This window comes from Callorhinus ursinus, unplaced genomic scaffold (assembly GCF_003265705.2).
Source record: "Callorhinus ursinus isolate GAN/ISIS: 27379988/994484 unplaced genomic scaffold, GSC_fseal_2.0 scaffold37, whole genome shotgun sequence".
NCBI classification, from domain to species: domain Eukaryota; kingdom Metazoa; phylum Chordata; class Mammalia; order Carnivora; family Otariidae; genus Callorhinus; species Callorhinus ursinus.
The window spans coordinates 2,100,810-2,126,382 of record NW_027397099.1 but is presented as its reverse complement, the minus strand read 5'-3'; the positions used below and the strand labels follow the sequence as shown (position 1 = coordinate 2,126,382).

General features: G+C 44.7%; 2 protein-coding genes and 1 long non-coding RNA gene across 4 annotated transcripts in view; 2 read left to right on the top strand and 1 right to left on the bottom strand.

Annotated features, from left to right (window-relative positions):
- Positions 1-344: 344 nt before the first annotated feature.
- On the bottom strand, positions 345-10,434 carry DHODH (dihydroorotate dehydrogenase (quinone)). Of its 2 annotated transcripts, XM_025889040.1 has the most exons (9): positions 10,396-10,434; positions 7,611-7,823; positions 7,282-7,481; positions 5,481-5,563; positions 2,905-3,092; positions 2,208-2,321; positions 1,413-1,566; positions 1,077-1,236; positions 345-669 (listed from the first exon to the last, which is right to left on the bottom strand). In XM_025889040.1, exons 1-9 carry the CDS (start codon positions 10,414-10,416, stop codon positions 615-617), a joined length of 1,188 nt encoding a protein of 395 aa, XP_025744825.1. In that variant the 5' UTR covers positions 10,417-10,434; the 3' UTR covers positions 345-614. The 2 variants fall into 2 exon arrangements, with proteins under 2 accessions (XP_025744825.1, XP_025744826.1); XM_025889041.1 differs by lacking the exon at positions 7,611-7,823.
- A 269-nt stretch (positions 10,435-10,703) lies between these two features.
- On the top strand, positions 10,704-14,030 carry LOC141370528 (uncharacterized). Its single transcript, XR_012374612.1, has 3 exons — positions 10,704-10,955; positions 12,571-12,757; positions 13,972-14,030. It is a non-coding gene; the product is annotated as an uncharacterized lncRNA (long non-coding RNA).
- A 6,605-nt stretch (positions 14,031-20,635) lies between these two features.
- PKD1L3 (polycystin 1 like 3, transient receptor potential channel interacting) overlaps positions 20,636-25,573 on the top strand; it is a 54,251-nt gene continuing 49,313 nt past the window's right edge. The window contains 2 exon segments of the mRNA XM_073879984.1: positions 20,636-20,654; positions 22,027-22,073. Coding sequence (XP_073736085.1) covers positions 20,636-20,654; positions 22,027-22,073 — 66 coding nt within the window.

Here is a 25,573-nt window from a genome sequence, read left to right as displayed (position 1 = left end):
CCTATCTTTACCGAGGGAATCAAATGAAATTGAGGCCATCGGGGTGGGGCCCACTCCGACATGACCAGCATCCTTGTAAGAAAAGATGAGGACCCGGACTCACAGAGGGAAGATGATGTAAAGACAGAGGATGGCCATCCACGAGCCCGATTCTTGCGACTTTGTCTATGTTTGAAGTATTTTCAAAATAAAGTGAAAACTTTAAAGAAATAAAAGTGAAGACAGAATGAAAGAGAGTCAAGCTCGTCGGGAGCCCGGTGCAGATCCCAGGCAGCAGAGGCCTGCGAGGACCTGCAGCATCGGGGCAAAGCCCGGGGGCCTTCCAGAAAGGGCTGGGATTTAAATCCAGGTTTTAAATGGCTTTATTTTTCCCTCAAGTATTTTAATGTCCTTGCACTATTAAAGGGATTTGAGTCTAGAAAGAATCATGAATGGTTCATGGTCCGACAAGTGATTAAAGAAAGCCATGTATTGATTCCGGTGACACTCATGATTGGCTTTAAGAAAAGTTGGGCTCGTGTGGGTTGGGGGATGTCGCTCTCCTCTCTCAATTCAGCCACAAAGGCCTGCCTGCTTTAGAAGATTCCAGATCAGGCTTGCCATCAACAACGTCCTCACCTCCGATGATCTGCTCCAATGGCATCTGTGATTCTGGTAAAACCCTGCTCCCTGGAAAAAAGAGAAAACAAAGCAATTTCAGCAAATGGTGAAGGACAGGCCCTGCTCTCGCTGGAAGCCCACGTTCACCTAGGCTGTCAGCACCGTCCCCCAGAGGCATGCCTCGTGCCTCCACCTAGGTCTTCACCCCAGGAAGGAAACCAATGTCAAGTATTCACAGCTCCCTGACCTCAAGCCAATGCTACTCAACAGGGATGCTGCCCAAACTCCTCAGGCCAATAAACACCACCGTCTTCGAAGTTAATCTTGAATTCCTTGGCCCTGTTTGTCCTCTGTCAGTCTTTCCCTGTGTTTTTGAATCCTTTCTGAATGACAAATAATAGCATCTCCTTCACTTGAGTCATTCTGAATTGATACCACCTGAACTTCTATTTCAAGCCACCCGTGGCCCCACTCACTTCAAAAGGGCCTCCAGCTCCCGCTTGACCCTGCCCACCACGGGCGGCCCGCGGTAGGTGAGGGCCGTGTACAGCTGCACCAGGGAGGCCCCCGCCCGGATCTTCTCCAGCGCGTCCTGCCCACTGCTGACCCCGCCGACCCCAATGATGGGGACTCCGCCTGCACCGGGACACATGCAACAGTGTGAGGAAGGGCAGGAAATGCGAGCACCTCAGTTGGCCTTCCACCCTCCGGCCCCTGGTGAATGCAGCAGGTCAGGGAACGCTGATTCGGATCAAACCCCAGAGCCCGACAAGTCGCACACAAATGTGAAGACACAGGAACCAAATTCTTGCCTTTGGTGAGTGCATACATCTCCCGGATGGTTTGGGTTGATAAGTCCCGGAGGGGCTTCCCACTCAGCCCTCCTATTTCAGAGCGCAGGGCACCCTGGAGGCTGGCAGGGCGGCTCACTGTGGTGTTGGTGATAATCAATCCATCGATGCCCAACTGCAGTGTGAGACGGAGAAAGAGCCCTCCAGTCAAGGCACAGAGCTGGAGAAGCTTCCCTAAGGGTCTGAGCCAGGAGCCGGGCCCGGTGCCCACACTACGGCCCCTGGAAGCAAGAGCCGTAATAGAGCTCACTATGCTTATAGAACAGGTGTCTGGAAGAGCCTCAACATAACCATAGCAGCCATCAGATATCGACTACCCATAAGGTTTCACTAGGACAGGGCTTAATCCTTAGAACCGCTCTGTTCAGTCCTGCCCAAGGTCCCTAGGTAGAAAGTGGTGGAATACGATTCGAACCCAGGACTTCCAGGTTCAGTCTGTGTTTCCACTACTCTCCTACGACACTGGGAGCTGGGGTCAGACTGCAGAGAGGGACATAATAGCCTAGTCTGACCCAGGATGCAAGCACTAGCCTTAAAGCCCTTGCTGGATGAATGTGAGCAAAGAGGGGAGGGAAGAAGTACAGGAAAATGACACATCCCAACACTGGCTTTGTATTCTGTGATGAGTTACATCATGACAGATACCAAACCAGCTCTCACTATCACAGAAAGGAAGCCATCGGCTAGTCCAGCTGGCCAGATGCCCCGCCCCCACCCGGCAGCGAGGGGCGTCCCAGGGCCCAGCCCGACTCGTACCTCTCTCACCACATTGGCGATATCCTCCTTGTCCTGGGCTGTGAGGTCGGGTGCAATCTTCACCAGCAGGGCTGGCTTGCGTGCTCCCTGCAGGGCGTCCCTCTCCTGCAGCACCTAGAGCAACACGTGGCCAGAGATGGGGACCCCTGAGGCCACAGCCCCCAGTGCACCTGACCTGCAGCCGCAGATCAGCATATTCTCACACATAAGCACCAGCAACATCTCCTTTTCCGGAAATACAGCTCTCAGTTATGCCAAAGACCCCCAGCAAGATGGACTGGATTATCTTGAACCAAGGGATCCCCAAGATTAAGTCCCTAATGTTGTCATTGGTATTAGCTAATATATGAAGGTTTAGACTTTTTTCCTAAAAGAGATTAACAAGGAAATACTGTCACAAGTACTATTTGATAAAGAGTCATCAAATTCATTCATTCAGTGTGCTCACTGCTAGGGACAGCGAGACCCAGCCCCCTGCTCTCTCAGACCTTCTGGTTTAAGAGCAGGGACAGGTGCCTGAGCCATTAATCACTGTTGAGCGTAATCAGGGTTACGATAGAGGATTACGAGTATGGCATGGGGTCCTATCGGTCCAGGTGCTAAGGACAGCTCCTCGACAGTGACGTTGAAGCTTCCTTCCCTCGAGAGAAAGAACCGGACAGGCTGGCGAACCGAGCCCGGACATGTAATTGCCTACCTTGGTCAGCAGGTGGCGCAGCTCCGCCTTTCCCTGAAGGCTCCGCAGCCCAGCGGTGTTGGGACTGGACACGTTCACTACCAGGTAGTCAGCCAAGGGGCCCAGGACGCGAACCCCCTCCGCGTAGTCCGCAGCAGCGTCCACCGAGGTCTTATTCTTCCCCAGATTTATTCCCAGTGGCAGCCCCTCTGTGAAGATCGCTCGTCAAGATTTTGTCCCCAAACGCCATTTCCCAGGCAACATGCTCAGGATGCCCCGTGCACCTCCGCATGGGACCTTCCCGGTCGGACGGGCCAACACCACGAAAGCTGCGGGCGCGGCTGCCTGCTCACCGAGAGGAGCTCACCGTCCTTGCGCAGCAGTGGTCGGGGCAACTTCTAGGATGTTTTACTGCATTGTGCCCTTCTTCTTTTTTAAAAAATTTAGTGGAAGACGGTGAAATTAGGAGTGCAAATACTAGCCATAAAAAGGTAGGGCTCATAAATGTAATGACGACAGTCAGAAATGCACAGGCATGTCAGAAGGGGCAAATGTTTACTCTCAAGGGCTGTCTGTTGGCCTTGAGTCCAGTGACCCCGTGGGCAGTGGTGAAGAAACAGCAAGATTAAAGAATATGTACACAATACTGGAAAATGCTTTCCATTAATCATGCCTAAAGTATAGAGGTAGAATTCTTTTATAACTCAGAATTTCAGTTCTCTGAGAAGGGAGTCCCCCTCAGAACGAGGGTGAGCGCACATCCCAGCGGTCCCTGATGGCTCCTGTAGCCTGGGCATCATGGTGAATGCCCACACCCTTCACTCTCCAAAATGTCTCCATTTGCACAGTAAGTATGAAGGCAACCAACTTAAAAATCCATGGGATTATCGACTTGCATTTTGAACTTTTAGAAAAATACATTTCAGAAACATGCTATGCGTGAAAGCAAGAGGTTGTCTGTACTTGACTTGTAAGCTACCATGCTATCTGCAAAGGTCACTGGTATGTCAATGGTGCTGGCTGCTTTTTGGCAGCTGGTGGTTGGGAAAAGACCTGGAACAGCAAGTGAGCCTCCAAAACATGTGTCAGGTCGGTGGGATCAAAGAACAGCATCTAGTGTTGCTAACCACCTCTTCATACCCTAAACTGGTCACCCTTTTAATCACCAGCTTGAAAGTAAATATTCCCTGGGGGAAGGGAGGTGAGGAGGGGGTTAGCGCCCAATTAGACAAAAGCTCCACAAGGCCTTCAAGCTTCCCAAGTCCAGCCTCCACCAGGCCAAGCCATCTGTAAACTGATTCTTCCCTCACAGGTAAGCTGGCTTCAAAAAGAGCATTCCTTTCATGCAGCTAATGTGTCTTCCATCAGCAGTTAGCTGCCCAAAGGGCCAAGACTTTGAAGTTAGAAATTTCTGAATTACTCTGTCCTCAAAGGGCACCACAGCTTTTGTCAATTCTGTTCCTTACTGTGCTCACAATAAGCTGTCTTCAAGTCTTCTAGCTGCTGGAAAACAACATGTGCAGAACTCTGCTCTAAGATTCTGCTTCACCCCAATCAGTGTTCGTGTTGGAGTGGGGTGAGGGGATGGGCAAGGGAGAACGGGAGAAAGCTTACACTGGGAACAAAGAAGGAAAGGATTTAAAAAAAAAAAAAAAAAAAGGAAAGGAAAGGAAGGCAGGAGAGTATCACAAGCCATGGAGGTCCTCTTAGAAGGTTCAAAGTTCCCCAGATGGGAAGGTCCACAGGACTCAAGGTCTGCATCTACCAAAGCCTGGGATTTCCAAACAAGGTCACGTACTCCTAAAATCGGAGACTCAGCCCTTTCAACCTCACTTCCTCGAGCGAGTCTCATGTCCACAGGTTTTTCTCATCTCACTACCAAGCCATTTAATGAGACTAAACTCCTGGAAAGAGGTCCACAGGGACCCAGTGAGGAAAACGGCCACGGCCCCACACAATCTCAGAGGGCGGCTGGGAAGGTGTGGGGAGGACAAAACAGTGCGACGAGCGCTTATGTGCAGCCTGAGGGACAGCAAAGCAGAGCCGCCGGAGAACACTGGGCAGCGCCCCTGAAGGCAGCCTCCCGACACGCGTGGTGTTTCTGAACAAGTCATGGTGGATATTTTCCCAAATGCCAAGATCAGCTCTCCCTGAGTAGGAAGGAGTATGAGTAATTTTAATTGTCTTCTTTATGCTTCGCTGTATTTACTAATGCTTCTGTAATTAACGTGCATTATTTACACACACACAAAAGGACAACAAAGCAAGACGGGAAGATGCGCTCCAGGCCTGCTCACATCTCAACCACCCATGTGACCACAGAGGAGCTGCTTTGTTCTGCTCACTTCCAAGCTGCCCCAGTTATGATATAACCCAGGTTATATAACGAGGCAGAAACTAAGCAAGTCTTTGCTAAATTGTGAAATTCAGTTAAGCTCTTGGTGGCTCTGATAAAGCCACGAAAATTCCCAAGTTCCATAGTGGTTTTTTTCCTATTACTCAGTCATATTTATTTCACTAGGAATGTTCCTGACGTTTCTCCCACAGGTTTCCTTCCAATAAATGAAGAAAGCCCCTCTAGAGCACCCCCACTTTACCTTCTGTGAGCCTGGCCTGTTTCTCCTGTCTGGCCCGCAACCTGTGTTCCACCACCAAGAGTCCGTGACTGTTAAATCCGTATCTGTAGCACAGAAGTGGGTAGGGAAGGGACAAGGTTAGAGCCCTCAGCCAAAGGCAGAGACTTTGTAGAGATGGCTTCATGGTCATTTCCACTATACTTCTGACTTTTAGAAACAGGAAAAAAAAAAAAAAGTCAGTTCTTAGACTTCCAAAGTCTAAACACCCCTGGAACTCCTAGAGAACCTGCCAGAACACCATCAAACATAGAGGGAAAGATTTAAATTTGTCAACAAGCTGCTCAGGTACCTAGCACTGGCAACAGCCCAGACACACCACATAGCTGCCCCAGACCTGTCTGGATCGGCCCCCACTCCTTACTCACATACTCCTCCCCCCCGGAGTGGCCTCTCTGACCACCCCATCTTCCACCTCCTGCCAGCGTTCCACTAATGCCCTCCCAGAGAAGAAATAATAACCGCCTATTGGCTAAGCCACTTTGTTACTTGCAGCCAAAACCACCGAACAGATACATCGGCACCTGTTTCTGTGGACCTAATAAATTATTCCATTCATTCAGCAGGTGTTTACTGGGTACCCACTCCGTGCCTCCCAGAGCAAGGAGGCTGAACACACAGGCTCTCCTCCCTCAACCACTTCTCGCCTATGGATTCTGCTGAGTACCATTGTCCTGGTACCTGCAGTTACCTGGGGAAGCCAAATCCAAAATCTATTTTGCCTGGAAATTCTGAAGATACCAATCCCAGCCTGCAATGCAACAGAAAGATCAATAACTTCATTTCCAATGCTGGAAAATTTCCCTGAAACAAGCACAATAAAGCAGGAAGTGTGGCCAAATAAAATTCCCAGAAGGCAGTCTTTCAGAAGGCCATCACTGGGCCCAAAGGTGCCTATCAGAATCTCCCAAGGAGGTTCTCAAAACTCTGTTACCAAAAAGTAGGAACTTTTTCATTTTCTGGGTTTGCTGCAGTGAATATTGCCTAGGGATTACAAAGAGAAGGGCTTTACATGATCTAGAAGGCTCTCTCTTACTAAAAGCAGCTGTACATGTGGATTATTAAATTTTTCAGTTTACTAAAGGCCAGGGCTACACCGTCCAATTCAAAAACTGCTAGCCACATGTGCTGCTGAGCACCTGAAATGTGGCCAGTCCAGTGTGCTCCAAGTCATGTGCACCCTGGATTTTGAAGACTTAATACCAGTAAAAGAAGGTAAATAGCAAATTAATCGTTTTTATTTTGATTATATGTTAAAATGACATTTAGAATACATGAAGTATTTATAGTTAAATATAATAATCATAAATAATAATTAAATAGAATATGTTATTAAAATCAATTTCACCCATTTCTTTTTCCTGTCTTACTGGGGCTACACAAATATTTTAAGTTACATACAGAGCTCACATTCTATTTCTACTGGACAGTGCTGAGCAAGGACACTGGAGCAACAATGCGGAAAAAGCACAAGCTCTGAAGTCAAATTTAAGTCCAAATCCATACCCAAGCTCTCTCGCTTATGATCCCATGATTATAGGTAAGTCATGTAGCTCTCTGAGCCTCAGCGTGTATGTGCATTAAACTAGAATACCAAAACCTGCTTTTATGCCTGCACACAGGAGATGCTCAACATGGTTCCCGAACATTCCAAATAGCAGAAAAATGTCCACACTGTAGAACAGAAAAAACCGGCAGATCTTACATCGCTGAGTGCCCTGCTGGGAAGAAGGCCTCCCCTGTTACCTGTGGGCTATTCATCTACCTGTTAATGACAGCTTGGTCCTCAGGGAGGCGGAAGACTCTGGGTCTGGGGTTTCCTTCCTGAGGTTTCGGAGTCACACTGCCGATCTCAACAAAACCAAAGCCCATCTTGTAAAGTCCGTCCACAGCTTCCCCATGCTTATCAAATCCTGCAGCAATTCCAACTGGATTTCGGAATTTATGGCCCAGGACTCTCACTTCCTAGGAAGAAGGAAACAAAACCAGAGGTACACAGGCTATGCCGGTATTTGTCCAAGGGCAGGCCGCAGCATGTCTGGTCAGAACTACCTACAGAGCTTGTTAATCAGGAGGTGTTCCGAGAGCACCTACCAGCATGTCAGAGTCTTGAAATGTGGCACGAGGAAGGAGCCCTAGGGAGGTGACGCGAACGGCCAGCCTGTGGGCTGACTCAGGGTCCAGAAGCCTCTGCATAGCCGGCATCAAGTGTTCAGCGTAGAAATGTTCATCCCCCATAGCTGTGAGGTAGGAAGTGAAGAGAAGTCCTCCACCCCCCAGGATGACCACAGCATCCTGGGCCCGCTTCTGGGGGGGGGGGGGGCGGAAAAAAGGCCCACTGAGAGTCCTTCCAGGCCAGACTGCAGTAACTTCTCTGAGCCCTTTACACCCATGCACACGGGACATAATGACATGTCACATGAAGCAATGTCCCTAGCCTTCTGCTAACACTGGTCTCCTTCATTTCCAGTTCTGCTCACACATTGACCTCTACTTTCAGTGGCTGTATCCACACTTCTGACAGTCATCGTGCCCTGAAGGACTCCAGGCCAGAGGTTTCAAGAGAGGCAGTATTGCCTCCTAGGGGACCTGTGATAGGCATTTTGGAGGAATGCTAAGAGATTTATTTAGTGGGCAGGACTCAGTAAAGGCAGACATCCTGCATTGTTTTAGGCTATCTGACAGATGAATTGTCCCTGTCCTGTATGACTTTTGAACATCTTACACTCAGTATGTAAAAAGTATATTATCTGAGCCTATATTCCACCACATAAACACAAACTATCTCCTGCACAGTTTTCATATACATTGATTTTTCCAGGAATGCAATTCCCTCATATACTGAGGGACAACTGCACTATTTTGCACAGAACATTACCAAGGATTGTTCCCCATTTCAGAGATCTCAGGAATGGTATAGTGCTTTGCTTGGGTGTTTGACAATAAAACATACCCGAGGCGCTAGAATTTTTTTTCTAAGATTTTATTTATTTGTCAAAGAGAGCTTGAGTACAAGCAGGGGGAGCAGCAGGCAGAGGGAGAAGCAGGCTCCCCATTGATCAGGGAGCCTGATGCGGGGCTAGATCCCAGGACCCTGGGATCATGACCTGAGCTGAAGGCAGATGCTCAACCGACTGAGCTACCCAGGCATGCCTGAGGCTCTAGAATTTCTAAATAGAGGCTTAAACACCTGACTATATCTCACTGAGTCATGCTGTAACACTTATATGCTGAAATGCATGTTATTTTATTATAAATTCCTTTATTTCTCTTTTATATTCCAGTTAGGACATTAGTTGAACTTTTAAAATTATACAAAGACAGATTACATTATATATAAATTCTACTTCAGGATAATAAAAGCAGTTGGAAAATATTTTTTTAAAAGATTTTATTTATTTGAGAGAGAGAGAATGAGAGACAGAGAGCATGAGAGGGAAGAGGGTCAGAGGGAGCAGCAGACCCCCCGCTGAGCGGGGAGCCAGATGTGGGACTCAATCCCAGGACTCCAGGATCATGACCTGAGCCGAAGGCAGTCGCTTAACCAACTGAGCCACCCAGGCACCCGCAAAAACATTTTTTTTAAAAAGGAGCATCAGGTCTTATTGAGTCAAGAATCACTATCCTGTTCAAAACGTGCTTCATAATGCTTTTCTCTAGTTATCACTGCCAGGTGATGAGTCATTCATTCGTTCATTCAATCATCTGCCCAACAGTGATAGAGCACTCTTGAGGTGGGCTAAGCAGGGTCCCTGCCTCTCAGGAGGAGACAGTCACTAGTCAGTGATCACGCAAATATGTAACTGTGAGGACTGCCATGAAGAAGAAAACGTATAGGGTAATAACAGAACCCAAACCAATCTCAGAGGTAGAGGAAGGCTTCCTTGAGGAAGTGACTTAACCCTGACATCCAAAGGATAAACAGGAGTTAAGTGGACGCAGTAGGGGGCAAGAAAAAGAGTAAAGGCGCTCTCAGTGGCAGACGGTAAAGAGATGCACCCAAGGAAGAGGGAAAGGAGAAAGGCTTGTTGGAAACCAAGGAATGAGGAAAAGCACAGCTTAAAAAGGAGCTGGGGAGATAGGCAGGGACCCTGGCCAGAATAAAGATTTGAGTTTTGCTCCCTACACAAGTTAGCGACGTGATCAGATCTGCCCTTGAGGATCACTCCCAGCTGTTAATAAATAACAAGTATTTATTGTCTTGCTTCTAGTCTCCAGCGGACTGTAGGAATGCCCCTTAATGTCAATCAACAAGTATCTGTACGCGGTTACACAAGCCCCTGCCCTAAAATTTCATCTAGAAGGGCTGAGGCCATGTCTTAGTGTAATTTCATTGCACGTTGGATCCTGCACACGGTGTTAGGCGGTCATGTGTTCATTAAACGCCCGTGTGCCAGGCTCAATAAAAGCCCACGTGCGTTGGCAAAGACCTGCATCTATCCAGACTGGAACGTGCCGTTACACGTGTTAATGCGCACGCACGGGGGCACCTGGGTGGCTCAGATGGTTAAGCGTCTGCCTTCGGCTCAGGTCATGATCCCAGGGTCCTGGGATCGAGTCCCGCATCGGGCTCCCTGCTAGGCGGGGAGTCTGCTTCTCCCTCTGCCTCTGCCTCTCTCTCTCTCTCTCTGACTCTCATGAATAAATAAATAAAACATTAAAAAAAAAAGATTTGACTATCAAACACCGCTTTAAAAAAAAAATGCGCACGCACGACCATCTGCAGGTGCCTCCACACACGCAACAGTCGTGCCCAGGGGGGCCACGACCTCGGAGCCGAATCCCGTCCACACCTCGCCCAGGTTAGCCCTCTATTCTCCTCTAGCCCCGCACCTTGCCCACACTACTCGCAGCCGCACAGCCCACTTTCTGAACTCACTTTGAGCTGTCTCCACGCCATGCTCCTTCCGCCACTAGACCCGCCTCTGGCTCATTTCCATTGGAGGAGATGGCGGTGAGCCCTCCAATCACCAACCCCTGCAGCTGCCACTTCGCCAATCGCGGGGCAGGAGGGTGGGGCTGGCCTCCCCGCAGCGGAAAAGGCCTCGCTCCGCCCCGAGGGTGTGTCTGGACGCCGGCGCGCGCAATCACGGCGGCCACGCCCCTTCCGCTCCAGGCTCTGGGCTCGGTTGCTACGTTGTGCGGAGCTGCCGGGCGCTGGCGGTGGGAGGTGCGCGCACCAACTCTCTGGTCCAGCGGCGTGGAGGAGAGACATCGCATATGTAGATCTTCAGTTCTAAGCAACACTCTCACCAATATCTTGATCATTTAAGCAGAACATTTGATATGCTTGTGCTTTCGATAAACCATGTATTGAGAGTATGTATCAGACGCCCTAAAAAGGGTTGGAATGAATTACCGCACTGTGTAAGATACCCGAGTTGACCTCAGAGAAGATTCCATCGCATCAGGTTTCACTTAAAAATGCCTAAAACCTGTGTATGTACGTAAGTATGTGTGTTAATGAAGGTGTTGGGAAATCTAGACTTTGTAGCAAACTCCTGCACCCGAATGGTTCCATTGAGGCGAAGACTTCGTGGACTCCCTACTTAGAAACCTTCCAAATTAATTGGATACTCTTTTTTCCTGGCATTTCAAGACATTTCGGCTTTCTAGTTTCAGTTTCCACTACTGTCTTCCCAAGTGCCCGCCCACCAGAATTATTTCTCTTCATAAATACTTTCCACTTGTATGCATTTACTCACATTGACTCTTGCCAGGATGACTGTTTCCTCCATCTCAATATGGCCAAGTGCTGGAAATAATTTCTTCCTCATCTGAGCCTTCATAGATATATGCTGTACCTGTCCAGTGGCACTGTATTTATTAACTACAATTGTTAGGTCTTTTTTCCCTTTACTAGACTGTAAACGTTTTGAAAGTAGGGAACTTGCCATATTTATCTTTCATTTGATTACTGCAGTGTTTTTCAAACTGAGGGAGTGTATTCTTGGCATAGACACTTAAGAGAATATTTGATACTGGTGTTTTTCTGTAATGATTTTTAAAAGTAATATAGGCATCATTTGGGCCGTTTGGACAACCAACTGAACCCTGAAACCTACCAAGCTATTTCAGTGCCCACATTTATTTGTATTCATTATCATATTTTGGTACCAAGAAAGAAAAGTGGCTGAAATAAATGATGGATGTTCTGCAGGTGAAGGATAAATGACATGCTGTATGAACAAAGGTTTTTCAGCAAGTTAAATAAAGAAAAGTGGTGAGAGAATGGATTTTCCCTACAGCATGAAGTAGTGTGCATGCCAAATCAAAACAACCTGTGTGCATGCCAAATCAAAAGCTAGTACCGTCAGATAGCTATTTAGTGCAGCACGTTTTCATTTCATTGATTTTCAGTTCTGTTTGTATTTAATTTGTATTCTTTCATCAGATATTTATTTTTTGGTTTTGATTATTGTGTGAGAGCTTTAACATAGAGTTCATCCCTAGTTTTATGTTTGAATGTATTTAAAAAACAGAATACAATAATTTAAATATGTACTGGGGGTCTGTAAGAATGGTTTCCTTTAAACACACACACACACACACACACACACACACACACACACACACACATGCACAATACATTTCTCGATTTTTAGCAGCACCGACTTCGATATTCATCATCTTCTACTCTGTAGCTTAGGCTTAGCAAATAAAGATCTATTCTAAAGCTGAACGCACAACCGGTTGTGTAGACGCAGGTGGTGTGCCCTGTAAATGGCCATTGCTTTATTGATCTTTGCTGTTTGTCTTCAGCTTAGAGGGACTCCACCTGGGTTCTTAAAAACAGGAAAACACAAAGCCTTTTATCTCCTTGACAAATTATTCCCTATTCCTAAAAGAATGATACTAATAAATATGACAAACCCACCAAGAATATATTTAAAGGACCGGGCAGCTGCTGAGCCCCCACACTGTTCTTGCTCACAGCTCACAGAGAAAATGTTCTTCAGGGGAAGAATCTGGCTTTGGTTATCCATTAGAACAGGTATCATTCTAGGAAGTGAGCTAAATATCCCAGAGCAACATGGTAAAAATAACTTATCAGCTTAACAGGTTTCACTGCAGCTACGAGGAAGCAGAAAATTACTGTCGTGTCCAGGGAGGACACCTTGCTTATGCTTGAAACCTGGGGGTCCGGGATCTTCTCTGGGACTCTCTGGAAGAAGGGAGTAAGTGCTGGATTGGGCAAAATCTAAAGCAGCTGGGAAAACGTCAAGAAAAAAACAACCCAGGTAAGGCTCTGAGACAAGTGTTTACAAAGGAAAAATCCTTTCCTTTTATTCTGGAACAGGAAAAAGAAAAAAATTTCAATCTTTCTGCTTTTGTACATAGAAAAATCAGTCGCTTTACTTCATTACCACAGTTCCTCTGAAGTATTTATATTTTTGGGCTTCAACCTTTGATTTGTCTGCGCAGCAAAGATGATGAGATTTTCTCAGAGTTTATCAAAAGCTAACACCTGATATTTCACTGAAAGTATGTGTAGGATTCTGAAGTGGGAAACCTTTTATGGCCGCTTTGTTCCTGGTAAATATCTCTTCCTAATTCAGAAACCAGGAGAGAAATGATTTGCCTGTTACTTTTCTTACAGAGATATTTTCAGAATCATGCACCATAATATTGTGGTCTTGGAGAAATATCCAAGGCCCTGTTAATATCACCATCATCATCACTGAAGTCTAGGTAAATTAATATGAAGCCTTGTGATAACGCATAATATGAAAAAATAAATAATCTGTAATGTGTGGGTGTGGTGTGGAGAACAAAGGCAAAAGAAATATAGAAAAAAATTCAGTCTCCTTACAACTTACAGCCCATTGACAAATTCTTGAGACAAGCAGGGTGACCTTCCTCCAGAAGCTTACCTGCCTCAGTGTTAATATTTTGCTAGAGCCAAAAGGCAACCTTAGCTTGACATTAGCCTAACTTCCAGGATCCTGCAAGTCTTCTTTAACATATAAAAATCCGTTTGGAAACTTCCTTTATCTCTTCCCGTCCCCCCAAGATATATGTTAGCAATCATCCTTCAAACATATGGCCCAGTGATATCCGTCTGAAGGGTCTTGTGACTAAGGTTTACTAGACAGTAGAAAATGACCCCTCAAGGTCCGGGAAACCTTGCTTCCAAATTCCTTAGAGACTTCCTCTATCCCTCAGCCCTTCCCAACTGGAAAGAATGTCATCAGTCACTCCTCACAATCCTAGGCAGCATTTTCTGCCCACAGGTCCTGTCCCAACATTTAATAAAACCACCTTTTTGCACCAAAGATATCTCAAGAATTCTTTCTCGACCATTCGCTCCTGGACCCCCAACAACATAACACATCCGGGAGATATCCTAAGTTGCATCTCTTAGAAGCTAGCAAAATTTGGTTTTCATATTTACTTTTAAAAAAGGTTGATTTTGGAATCTGAGGCTTATCTGGGTCTGTTCCTCTTTTGGTAGGTGTCGTGCCCCCCTGGCTCCCAGAGCCCCCCAGCTGCACTTACATGTCCCAAAACTCCAACTGGATCTCATCAAAAGTGGACTTGTGCTCCCCGGGGCATTCTTTCATTTGCCAGGCTGGTAAGTGATGAAGCCACATGCCACCAAAGTCATAATATCTAGAAACTGATTCCACATAAGGACGGCATGTGAGAGTATTGGTTAAGGAGTCTGTGCCATGAAAGGGAGGTATATGCCAAGTGGCGTCCAAAGACTGAAGGAGGCAACAAACCAAAGAAAAAGGCTGACAAGTCCAGCTTGACAAGAAATGGTCTATTAAGGGGGAACCACCCAAGAGGAAAATGCTTAAGAATAGCTGTGCATCCTAGTTCCGTCTCCAGGGCAGATCGAGGACATTGTGCCCCAAGGTTTACTTACGGGTGTGGTTGGACGAGAAGAAAAACTGGGGATGGGGGTGGGGGGAACGTGCTTAAGAAGGTTTATCGTCACAGCGTCTGAGTGATAGCGCAGAGGATGCATGTAGAGATTTTGATGATACTGATTATAGATCGATCTTCATGATACTGATTAGAGTGAGAAACTGTTCATCTGGAATGACTTTCAGATACATCCCACTCTGGTAGTTATTGCTGTGCCTGGTGTCGCCTTCCTTTCCAGACTTGGGCGGCGTGTGGGAGAAGGTGTAGCAGTAAACTCCATTTTCCTCATGTGCACCCCAAACCCATTAGGCGCGTGGGCTTATGAGGGAAGACTGCAAAAGCAAAGGGGGAGAATAGGATATTGGTGTCGGAAGATGAGAAGGTGAAGGGCAAGGAGGCTGTTGTGTCGGTTTGCGTCCTAAGGAGTACGTGGTGAGAATGGTGTGCGTACAGTGGGCTGCGTGATTTTTCTTTTAATGTACGTTTTTTCCATGGTGGTTGTATCCAGCATTTATTCTTAGTTCATTGAATTCTCGAGGACCTTACAATGTCACAGTCTGAGCCAAAATTTTGTTCCACTTTAAAAAGTCACAAATACAGTCTTGTCAATATGAAGCATCTATGGGTTTTTCATAAAACAGAACACATTGCAATATTTCTCTGTTATAAGAAAAAAAAAAAGATCACCTGCCTCAAATACTGGGTATTGAAAGAACCCAGTACATCAAGGTAATAAATTTTCGATTCCCAGCTTCTCATTCTCCATCCTTTCAAGCTCTCTGTGATACGCTTGCCCGATTTTGCCATGATAGCACGCTGTTGACGAGGCCAAGGTTGTGAGGCCAATCTCTGCGTAAATCAAGTGTTCCTGTGTTTTGTTATCACAAATGTGAGTGTGGCTCCTTACGATGGTGAACTGCTTTTCATCTTGACAGGAGGTTATTTGGCCCAACTCATCTCCGGGATAGGGAAAGTAATCCTTAATACCAATGATGATGATTTTCCATTCATTTTTCACTCTCCAAGTGTTGAGTTTTTAGACATTTTCACCTACTCTTGGTTTTGGAGTGAAAATGCATTTTTCTGATATTATCACTCAAGTACTTGCAAGAGATTACTGCTATGGAATATGAAATGTTTGTGCAGAAGGTAATCTTGGGCAAAAAGAATTCTGGGGGCATCTGGCTGAGTCAGGCATGCGACTCTTGATCTTGGGGTTGTGAGTTCGAGCCCCATGTTGGGTGCAGAAATTACACATAAAATCTTTAAAAATAAACAAAATTTTACGATAAAAAAATAAAATCTTTTTAAAAAAACAACAAAAAACGTTTTTAAAGAGAATTCTATTCAGGGGTGCCTGGGTGGCTCAGTCGTTAAATGGCTGCCTTTGGCTCAGGTCATGATCCCAGGGTCCTGGGATCGAGCCCCGCATCGGGCTCCCTGCTTCTCCCTCTCCCACTCCTCCTGCCTGTGTTCCCTCTCTCTGTCAAATGAATAAATAAAATCTTAAAAAAAAAATTCTATTCAGTTATCTAAGCCAATTCAGCAAATTCTGAACCTGCATTCCCATAATGAGATTAAATGTTTCTGTAGTTAAGAGCTCAGGCTCTAAAGTCAGACTTCTGAGTTCATGTCTTGATTCTGGGACTTTCCTCTTGTGGCCCCTGGGCAGTCCTTCAAAGGATTGTCATGAGGATTAGTAGATAACAGAAGGAAAGTATTAGAACAGTGCCTGGCAGTTATTACTGTTACTATTATGAAATTTCAATTTTTTGTGCAAAGTTCATTTCTGCTTCTAGATAGTATCACATTCATGTCAAAGGTCATTGGATCTCTTGGAGATCTGATATTGCTAATTACCTTTAAAACTAAAGTATTGGCACAATGTAATTGCTTAGTGTTCCGAAATAGCTATTGTTGGGGCTCAGCCAGAAAAGCATGTGACTCTTGATCTTGGGTCGTTAGTTTGGCCCCATGTTGGGTGTAGAGATTACTTAAATAAATAAAAAATGTAAGAAGGAAGGAAGAAAAAAAGAAAAGGAAGGGAAGGAAGGAAAGATAAAGGGAAAAAGAAAGAAAGGAAGGAAGGAAGGAAGGGCTACTGTTATCATAGTGTTTATACGTTTTATTGTGAACTTAAGAAATGCCTCTTCCGGAGCGTCTGGATGGCACAGTCGGTTAAGCATCTGACTCTTGGTTTCAGCTCAGGTCATGATCTCAGGGTTGTGGGATCGAGCCCCGCGTCAAGCTCCGCACTGTTGAGCTAAGCGTGGAGCCTGCTTAATTAAGATTCACTCTCTCCCTCTCCCTCTGCCCCTCCCCACCCTGCTCCTGCACAAGCTCTCTCTAAAAAAAAAAAAAAAAGAAATACCCCTTCCAAAATAACATGTTGGTGGGAGAAGTGTTTGTAAATTTGTTCCTTAACATTCGAAAGAGAAGTCTAATGTTTCATATTATGAAATATTGTGGCCCAAAAATAGAGAAATGCAAATTAAAGCTGAGATACCATTTCCCCCCATCAGATGGGCATAAATCCACAAACTTAACAACATACTCTGCTGGCAAGACTGTAGGGAAATAGGTACTCTCATAAATAGTTAATGGGAATGCAATAAGATACAGTTTCTAAGGAGAGGAATATTTGGCAGTCTCTAGCAAAATTGCATTTACATCTACCCTTTGACCCAGCATTCGTGCTGCTGGGAATCTATCCCAAAGTTACACTGGCAAAAATATAAAAAGACACACGCATGAGGCTATTTATTGTAGGTTTCTTTGTAACAGCAAAAAGGTAGAAACAATCCACATAACCTTCTAGGGGGACACTGGTTGTCAAGAGAAATAGGATCAGGGACTGAAAATGAGGATCAGGGACTTCGTTGTCATTGGAGGTAGAGTAGAGGAGGAAATAGGAAGAAGTCCTCTCAGAGAGCAGAAGCATGACGAGACCCGGCGAACACTATAAGATTGTTAGGCTTGTGATCCAAATTTAAGCTGAGATATGGTCAGTGAGGTTGTATGATTTTTGTCAAGCCACGTTGGGCAGCATGTGTGAGAAATAGCAAGTCTACATAAGGAGGCATGTTCAAGAATGTTATTGTTCACCTACTGAACTCTCTTCTCTCTACCAATAGGAATTACACAACACGAGGAGAATATTACACTTAGAACATAATTTCTTAAAATGAACTTAATTCTCTCTTAGTGTTGACCCAATCGGTGGACCTCATTTTGTGACGTTGGAGAGTAGAAGGTGTTGTGATGTCAAGAGCAGAAGAGCTCCTTGAGAATTCCTACGTTCTTAAAAAAAAAAAAAAAAAAAGGATAGTAATCTTTAATTTGCATTGTCTTGATTATCATGAATGTGCTCTTGACAGCTATTTTATAGACTTACAGCTAGAGCTATGTACTAGAAATTCTCTTTTCCATTGGCCTCCGAATAGAGGCCTTTCCAGACCACGATGAAAGACCTGGCATTAATTCTCATTTACACTGGAGACCCGAGAAGATAAGGGGAGAAGTCACAGTACCAAGAAACAGAAGGACCTCAGGGAATGGGTAGGGAAATCAATTCCTGCCTGGAAGGATGCACAGGATTAGTTTAATGCTGAAGTGTGTCATCATAACATGTACCCCATCAATATCTGTTGCGTTCTGTTTTGTCTCCTCTTATTGCAGTCTTTGATCTCATTTTATAGGTACTACTTTATTGATGGGCCTTTGGCCATCTTCTTTTCACATGTGTCCTAATAAAAGACAGGGTTTTCTCCCACAAAATTTTCCATCCAAAAAGTCTTCTTCAAGTCCTTTCAGTATTTCACATTGTGGTATTTTCTCTCATTTTTTTTTTAATTTTGAAAAATAAATACTATTTGGGGAAGATGCATTAGCCTGAAATTACCTCAATCAATACCAGTGTCGGATGATTATAGAGATCGCCTGACCAACCAGGTAGAAAAAGAGACAAATTTAAAGTGCATGTAGTGATTATTCTGGGGGATATGACCTCACAACTTCAAGTTTTAGATGTCTTTGTCAACAAGCCCTCCAAGGATCCCTTAAAAGAGCAATCTAGAAAGTGCTGTTGTAGAGACATGAATAACTATCTTAAAAACAAACATAAAAATCAGCTTTTCCAGCTGCTTTTGTAACTGGGTACTTGTGAGGTCGGGAAGAAGTGTTTTGTGATAGCAGTAGATGAAGGTAAAGTTGGTGTAGTTTTGAAACTGTTAAATAATTACAGAAGTCGCTCTCTTGATAATTAAGGCACTGAGACTGAGGTTGCATTTGAAGAGTTTCAGTAAAGCCATGTCATGGAAAGCGAGTTTCCAGAGCAGTGCGCCTAAGTAAATACACGACTACAGATAACATGTGATTTTAAACATGCCTTTGTAGAACAAGTTAACTAGACATTTGACTGTTTCACCTATATCCTTAGAAATGACATAGTCAAGTTTGCTCCCAAATAACTATCTTTAAATCTCCTCATTGAGAAAGGAGGGCATTGCCTTATCTGGGGAGTTGCCTTATATTTATGTACATACGGCCCTTTGAAAAAAAATTTTTTTTTCAATTTTTAAGTAATCTCTATACCCAGTGTGGGGCTCAAACTCACAACCCTGAGATCAAGACTTGCATGTTCCTCTGACTAAGCCAGCCAGGTGCCCCCCAAGGTCCTTTGAAAATTTTGTGTCACTTTGTTTTACACTTGTTCCTATTAAATTTTGTGTAAATGGGTCTAATTATTTGATTCTGAGAATATTTTTATAGTAGAGTTTATCATATTTAAATGGGTATTTTAATAACATGTCATTTCTTGCCTTCTTCTGTGCTTTTGGGTTCTAATCCTTTCTTGCTACTTTCTTCTGTCCTTTGTTGGAATTTTACTCTTCCGTACTCTTGTTTAATTGTTTGCCTTCAAGGAGTTGTTCTTTTTGAACACATTCCTGCACCTGTGTTTCTCTAATGGTTGGGCTCAGGAGTGAAACAGTCTCTTTTGAAGCCCCCTCATCTGGTTAAAGGAATATAGCACATGTTAGTTTTTCCTTCCCCGCTGTCCCTCCATAGATTTTGTTAGTATAGTCTGTGGGTTTTATTGAGGTTATTGTTATATTGGTTTGTTTTTAATAGATTTTATTTATTTATTTACTTATTTGAGAGAGAGTGGAGGGAGGGAGAGGGAGAGGAAGAGGGAGAGAATCTCAAGCAGACTCCCCATGCTGAGCACGGAGCCTGACGTGGGGCTCGATCTCACGACCCTGAGATTATGACCTGAGCCGAAACCGAGAGTTGGACGCTTAACCAACTGAGCCACCCAAGCGCCCCTGTTTTTTTTATATGTAACTTAAGAATACCTTTAAAAAAAAAAACTTTTGTCAAAGCCATATTTCCAACAATTTAGAACGTATATCTGTTTTAACTGGTTTCACATTTAGCCCCAATCATTTTTATGCCATAACTTTACCCTTCTTGAGCTCTTAAGTTTGTATAGTCTCTATTCCAGTTGTTTTTACAAGAAAGATCCATTGGTGGAAATATTTTGGGAACTCAAGGATACTCAAAATGTCTTTCTTGTCCCTTCCCAATAGGCCATGTTTTAGCAGGATGTACAAGTTAAAAACATAGGGTCAGTTGCTGTAACAGAAGTCAGAATGGAAGCTTGAACAAATGGAATTTCCTTTCTCTTCCACATCACGGTGTAAGTAAGCAGACCAGGGCTGTTAAGTAGGCTCCACAGCTTAGGAGACCCAAAGTCTTCCTGCCTTGTTCTGCTGTCATCACCTTGTGACTTGCATCTCGTGGTCTATAAACGCTGCATTAGCTCCCCGCCTCCGTGTTCGCATTCTATCAAATGGGAAGGGGAGAAGGGAAAATGGGAAGCCTGATCCTTTCCTTTAAGGGCACAGCCTGGAAATTGCACCAGTTACTTGTCATATCCCACTGGCCAGGACCTGATCACATGGCCTTACTGCTGCCAGCAAGGAAGGCTGGGAAATGTAGTCCTTTAATGGGGCTACCATGTTTCCTTCAAAGGAAGGAAGACAGCAGGGGAAGTAAGCAGTAGTCTCTGCAATACAAGGAACATTATTTCCTTTGTCAGTCTTGCCCTCAAGACTCTGCAGACACCGTTCTCTTGCTTTTTGGCATTTCTGGTTACCGTGGAAAAGACTACGGTTAGACTTTTTTTTTTAATAGGTAGCCTTTTTTTCCTCTATCAGACTGTAAAATTCTTTAATCCTTGTAACATGGAAATTTTCTCAGCAGGTATCCAGGTCACTTTTTGCTGATTTTGCCTAGAATGTGATGTTATATATACACATTTTTCTATTCTCTTTTACCTATTTATCACTTATATTTCATTAGTTCTAGTTTTATCCTTAAGAAATACCAGTTATCCAGGGCACCTCGGTGGCACCCTCTGCTCCTCCTGGCCCCTGCTCACACATAGGCTGTCTCTTCAAAAAACTACAGAGAAAAAAGAAAGACATGGCAACTAATCAGAAGAACATCTCAGAACTCTGTCCTCCCCCAGCAGTAGTGGTTAGAATGATTCTGCTGCTAAACATACATATCAGTCCTATCAACAGCAGAGAGACTGTTACAAGAAGAGATAAAGGTGGCAGAAACAGGCTTGCTATAATCAGATAAATTGTAATGGGTGTAGAGCACATGCCTTGAAGGAAGTCAGCCTAAGTTAATAGCAAATAGCCATGTGTGTTAACACTGATAGTGCCTTCAGATCATAGTTTTCTTGGAAAATGTGGAAAGGGAATGAAAGCAATAACCGTGATCTGGTAAAATGTTGTCAACGATTATTTTCTAAAAGTATCAGACTCCAGGGACTCCTGGCTCAGTCTGTTAAGTGTCCAACTCTTGGTTTCGGCTCAGGTCATGATCCTGGGCTCCTGGGATTGAGCTGAGTGGGGAATTAGCTTCTCCTCTCACTCTGCCCCCCCCCCACCAATTGCACACTCTTTGTATGTGTCTCTCTCTCAAATAAATGAATAAATCTTAAAAAGGGTGGGGGGCACCTGGGTGGCTCAGTCAGTTAAGTGTCTGCCTTCTGCTCAGGTCATGATCTCAGAGTCCTGGGATCGAGTCCCGCATTAGCCTCCCTGCTCAGTGGGAAGTCTACTTTTCCCTCTCCCTCTGCCCCTCACCTCCACTCATGCTCTCTCGCTCGCTCGCTCTATTCTCTCTCTCAAATGAATAAAAAAATTTTAAAAATTCTTTAAAAGTATCAGATTATGGCCATACCACCTTGAATGTACCCGATCTCATCTAAAACTATCAGAAATATGCTCTGATTTATTAATAGGGAGCTTCTTTTGGTAAAATTATGAGGCAAATACTTCCACAGTAATATTTAGGTACTGGCAACTTTACGATTGATCTGATTTAAATATTTTTATACTGAGGGCCTTTGAAGAGTAAGCAGAGATTAGATGTGAGTGATTTGTGACACTTCAGCTCTGGAATCCTAGTTTGTCTACAGAATTATCAGTGGGAAATGGTCACTTTAGTTTACTATATGAAATGATTTGCATTGTTTTTTGCCAAGAATAAGACGTCCTCAAATAAATTTCTATCCTAGACTTTTACTTGAACTTAGTCTGCTTTCTTCTTTCTGTGGCAGCTACTCATCCTGCAACCTCCTGTCACCACCCTGCTCACGCTGATCTTGTAAGTACGTCCCTTGACAGCACACATCTGGGATTAGTAATCTCTGTCATTCCTGGTGAGTCCCACCGGAACGCCACTCTGGCTCACTAAGTGCCCCGGATACAGTGTTCTCATAAGGAAAGGAAAGTACTTAAATGCAGGAAAGAACCAGGTTGAATGGATACTTTACTAACGACAGGTTTTTTTTAATTTTATTTTCTTATGTTAATCACCATACACTACATCATTAGTTTGTGATGTAGTGTTCCATGATTCATTGTTTGCATATAACACCCAGTGCTCCATGCAATACGTGCCCTCCTTAATACCCATCACCGGATTAACCCATCACCCCCCACCCAGAACCCTCAGTTTGTTTCTCAGAGTCCATAGTCGTAACATTTTTAAAGCCAACTCTGGCTTTCATGTTGTTACAATTATCATTTGTTGGTTGGTTGTTTATTCCCTGCTTCATTCCAAAAAGGACTTGTGATATCTTACAGAAGTACATGCAATACGATAAAATTCAAATTCCTTTTATTTTTTTAATTAATTTTTTTTTAAGATTTTATTTATTTATTTGACAGACAGCGAGAGAAGAAACACAAGCAGGGGGAGTAGGGAGAGGGAGAAGCAGGCTTCCTGCCAAGCAGGGAGCCCGATGCGGGGCTCGATCCCAGGACCCTGGGACCATGACCTGAGCCGAAGGCAGACGCTTAATGACTGAGCCACCCACGCGCCCTCAAATTCCTTTTTAAAAAGGGGGGAGGGGGGCGGAGCAAGATGGCGGAGGAGGAGGAGACCTAGATTTCGTCTGGTCTCAGGAATTCAGCTGAATAGGGATCAAACCATTCTGAACACCTACGAACTCAACAGGAGATCAAAGAGGAGAGTAGCAACAACTCTCTGAACAGAGAAGCGACCACTTACTGGAAGGTAGGACGTGCGAAGAAGTGAATCCGAGGGGATATTCGGGAGGCTAGACGGAGGGCGAGGGGGCCTCTGCCGGCCGCTTCTGGCAAGTGCTAGAACCGCGGAGCACAAAATCGGAACTTTGAGAAGCCGGCTCCGCTGAGGGACGTCGCTCCAGTGGCTAAGCGGGGGGTGGAATCCTCCTGGGACAGTGTGGTCTCAGGACCCTCGGGGTCACAGAAAGACCGGGGGTGCCTGAGTGCGCCAGAGCTCCCAGGTATCGGAGCGGGGAAGCCGGCTGCAGAGACGGAGCCGAGGCGCGGGCTCTCAGCTCGGGGTGGCCATGAACCGACCGCGGGACAGTCAGACCACTGCTCCTCCAGCAGGGACCCAACAAGCGGCAGAGCCGGGGAGACTCCCCTCCCTCCCCCGGGAGGAGTGGCGCGGGAGCGCACCGCAGGGATCTGCTGGGTTTGGAGACTCCACACGAGGTCGGGTGCCAGAGATACAAACGCTCAGTCACAGGCCGGGTGAGCATGGAGTGCGGCCAGAGACTGGGGACACGGGAGTGACTGCTTTTCTCTGGGGGCGCACTGAGGAGCGGGGCCCCGAGTTCTCAGCAACTCCGGGTGGAGATTGGGAGGCCACCATTTTCGCCCTGGTCCTCCAAAGCTGTACCGAGAGCTTGCAGGGAACAAAAAGCTCCTGAGAGCAAACCCGAGCAGCTTGCTTAGACCAGACCAACAAGGGCGGGGCAATTCCGCCTCCGGCAAAGACATTTGGAAACCACGGCAACAGGCCCCTCCCCCAGAAGATCAGCACAAACAGCCAGCAAGCCAAGACCAAGTTTACCGATCAAGGAGAACGGGAGAACTCCAGCGCTAGGGGAATACTGCACATAGAATTCATGGCTTTTTTTTACCATGATTCATTAGTTCATCAAAGTTAATTTTTTTAACTTTTTTTTAATTTTTCTTTTTCCCTTTTTCAACCATCTTATCAATCCCTTTTAAAAAAAAAACATTTTTTTATTTTTCATTTTTAGAGTCATATTTTATCCCTTCATAGTAGTTACCCTTATTTTTGGCATATATTTATTTATTTATTTTAAAGATTTTATTTATTTATTTGAGAGAAAGAATGAGAGAGAGAAAGCACATGAGTGGGGGGAGGGTCAGAGGGAGAAGCAGACTCCCTGCTGAGCAGGGAGCCCGATGCGGGACTCGATCCCGGGACTCCAGGATCATGACCTGAGCCGAAGGCAGTGGCTTAACCAACTGAGCCATCCAGGCGCCCTGGCACATATTTATAAGTTGTTCTGTCTTTAAAATTTTGAGATACAGTTTCTTCTAACAGATCAAAATATACCCTAAATCACTAGTGTATGGCTTTGTTCTAGTCTCCTGCCTGATCACATTCTCTCCCTTTTTTTTTTTTTAAATCTTCTTCTTTCTTTTTTCAAACAACTTATCAATTCCTTTTATAAAATCTTTTATAATTTTCATCTTTACAGTCATCTTCCATCCCTTCATTGTATTGACCCTTATTTTGTACATATATGTCTTTCTTCCTTTAAAATTTTAGGAGGCACTTTTTTCTAACAGACCAAAATACGCCCAAAATCTAGTGTGTGGCACTGATCTATGCACTAGCCTGATCATATTTGATCATATTCTGCTTTTTCTGTATTGTTTTGTTTTTGTTTTTATCTTTTTTTTTCTCTTTCTTTTTTCTCTCTTTCCCTTTCTTTTCCCCTGGTTTCAGGTCTTTTCTGATTTGTATACAGTATATTTGCTGGGGACGTTGTTAACCTGTTAGCATTTTGTTCTCTCATTCATCTATTCTCTGGACAAAATGACAAGACGAAAAAAATCACCTCAGCAAAAAGAACAAGAGGTAGTACTGTCAGCCAGGGACCTACTCAATACGGACATCAGTACGATGTCGGACCTAGAGTTCAGAATCATGACTTTAAAGATACTAGCTGGGCTTGAAAAAAGCGTGGAAGTTATTAGAGAAACCCTTTCTGGAGAAATAAAAGAACTAAAATCTAACGAAGTTGAAATCAAAAAGGCTATTGATGAGGTGCAATCAAAAATGGGGGCACTAACTGCTAGGATAAATGAGGCAGAAGAGAGAATCAGTGATATAGAAGACCAAATGATGGACAATAAAGAGGCTGAGAAAAAGAGAGATAAACAACTACAGGATCACGAGGGCAGAATTCGAGAGATAAGTGATACGATAAGACGAAACAACATTAGAATAATTGGGATCCCAGAAGAAGAAGAAAGAGAGAGGGGGGCAGAAGGTATATTGGAGCAAATAATAGCAGAGAACTTCCCTAATGTGAGGAAGGAAACAGGCATCAAAATCCAGGAGGCACAGAGAACCCCTCTCAAAATCAATAGGTCAACCCCCCGACATCTAATAGTTAAACTTATGAGTCTCAGAGACAAAGAGAAAATCCTGAAAGCAGCTCAGGAGAAGAGATATGTAACCTACAATGGTAGAAATATTAGATTGGCAACAGACCTATCCACAGAGACCTGGCAGGCCAGAAAGGACTGGCAAGATATCTTCAGAGCACTAAACGAGAAAAATATGCA

Bases quoted from the DNA above. Each gene is read 5' to 3' on its own strand.
- DHODH (XM_025889040.1), bottom strand. From the start codon at position 10,416: ATGGCGTGGAGACAGCTCAAA. The intron at 5,564-7,281 runs GTAGATGAATAG...TCTGTGCTACAG, and splicing joins GACCAAGCTGTCATTAACAG to ATACGGATTTAACAGTCACG. The intron at 3,093-5,480 runs GTAAAGTGGGGG...CGATCTTCACAG, and splicing joins ACAGGCCAGGCTCACAGAAG to AGGGGCTGCCACTGGGAATA.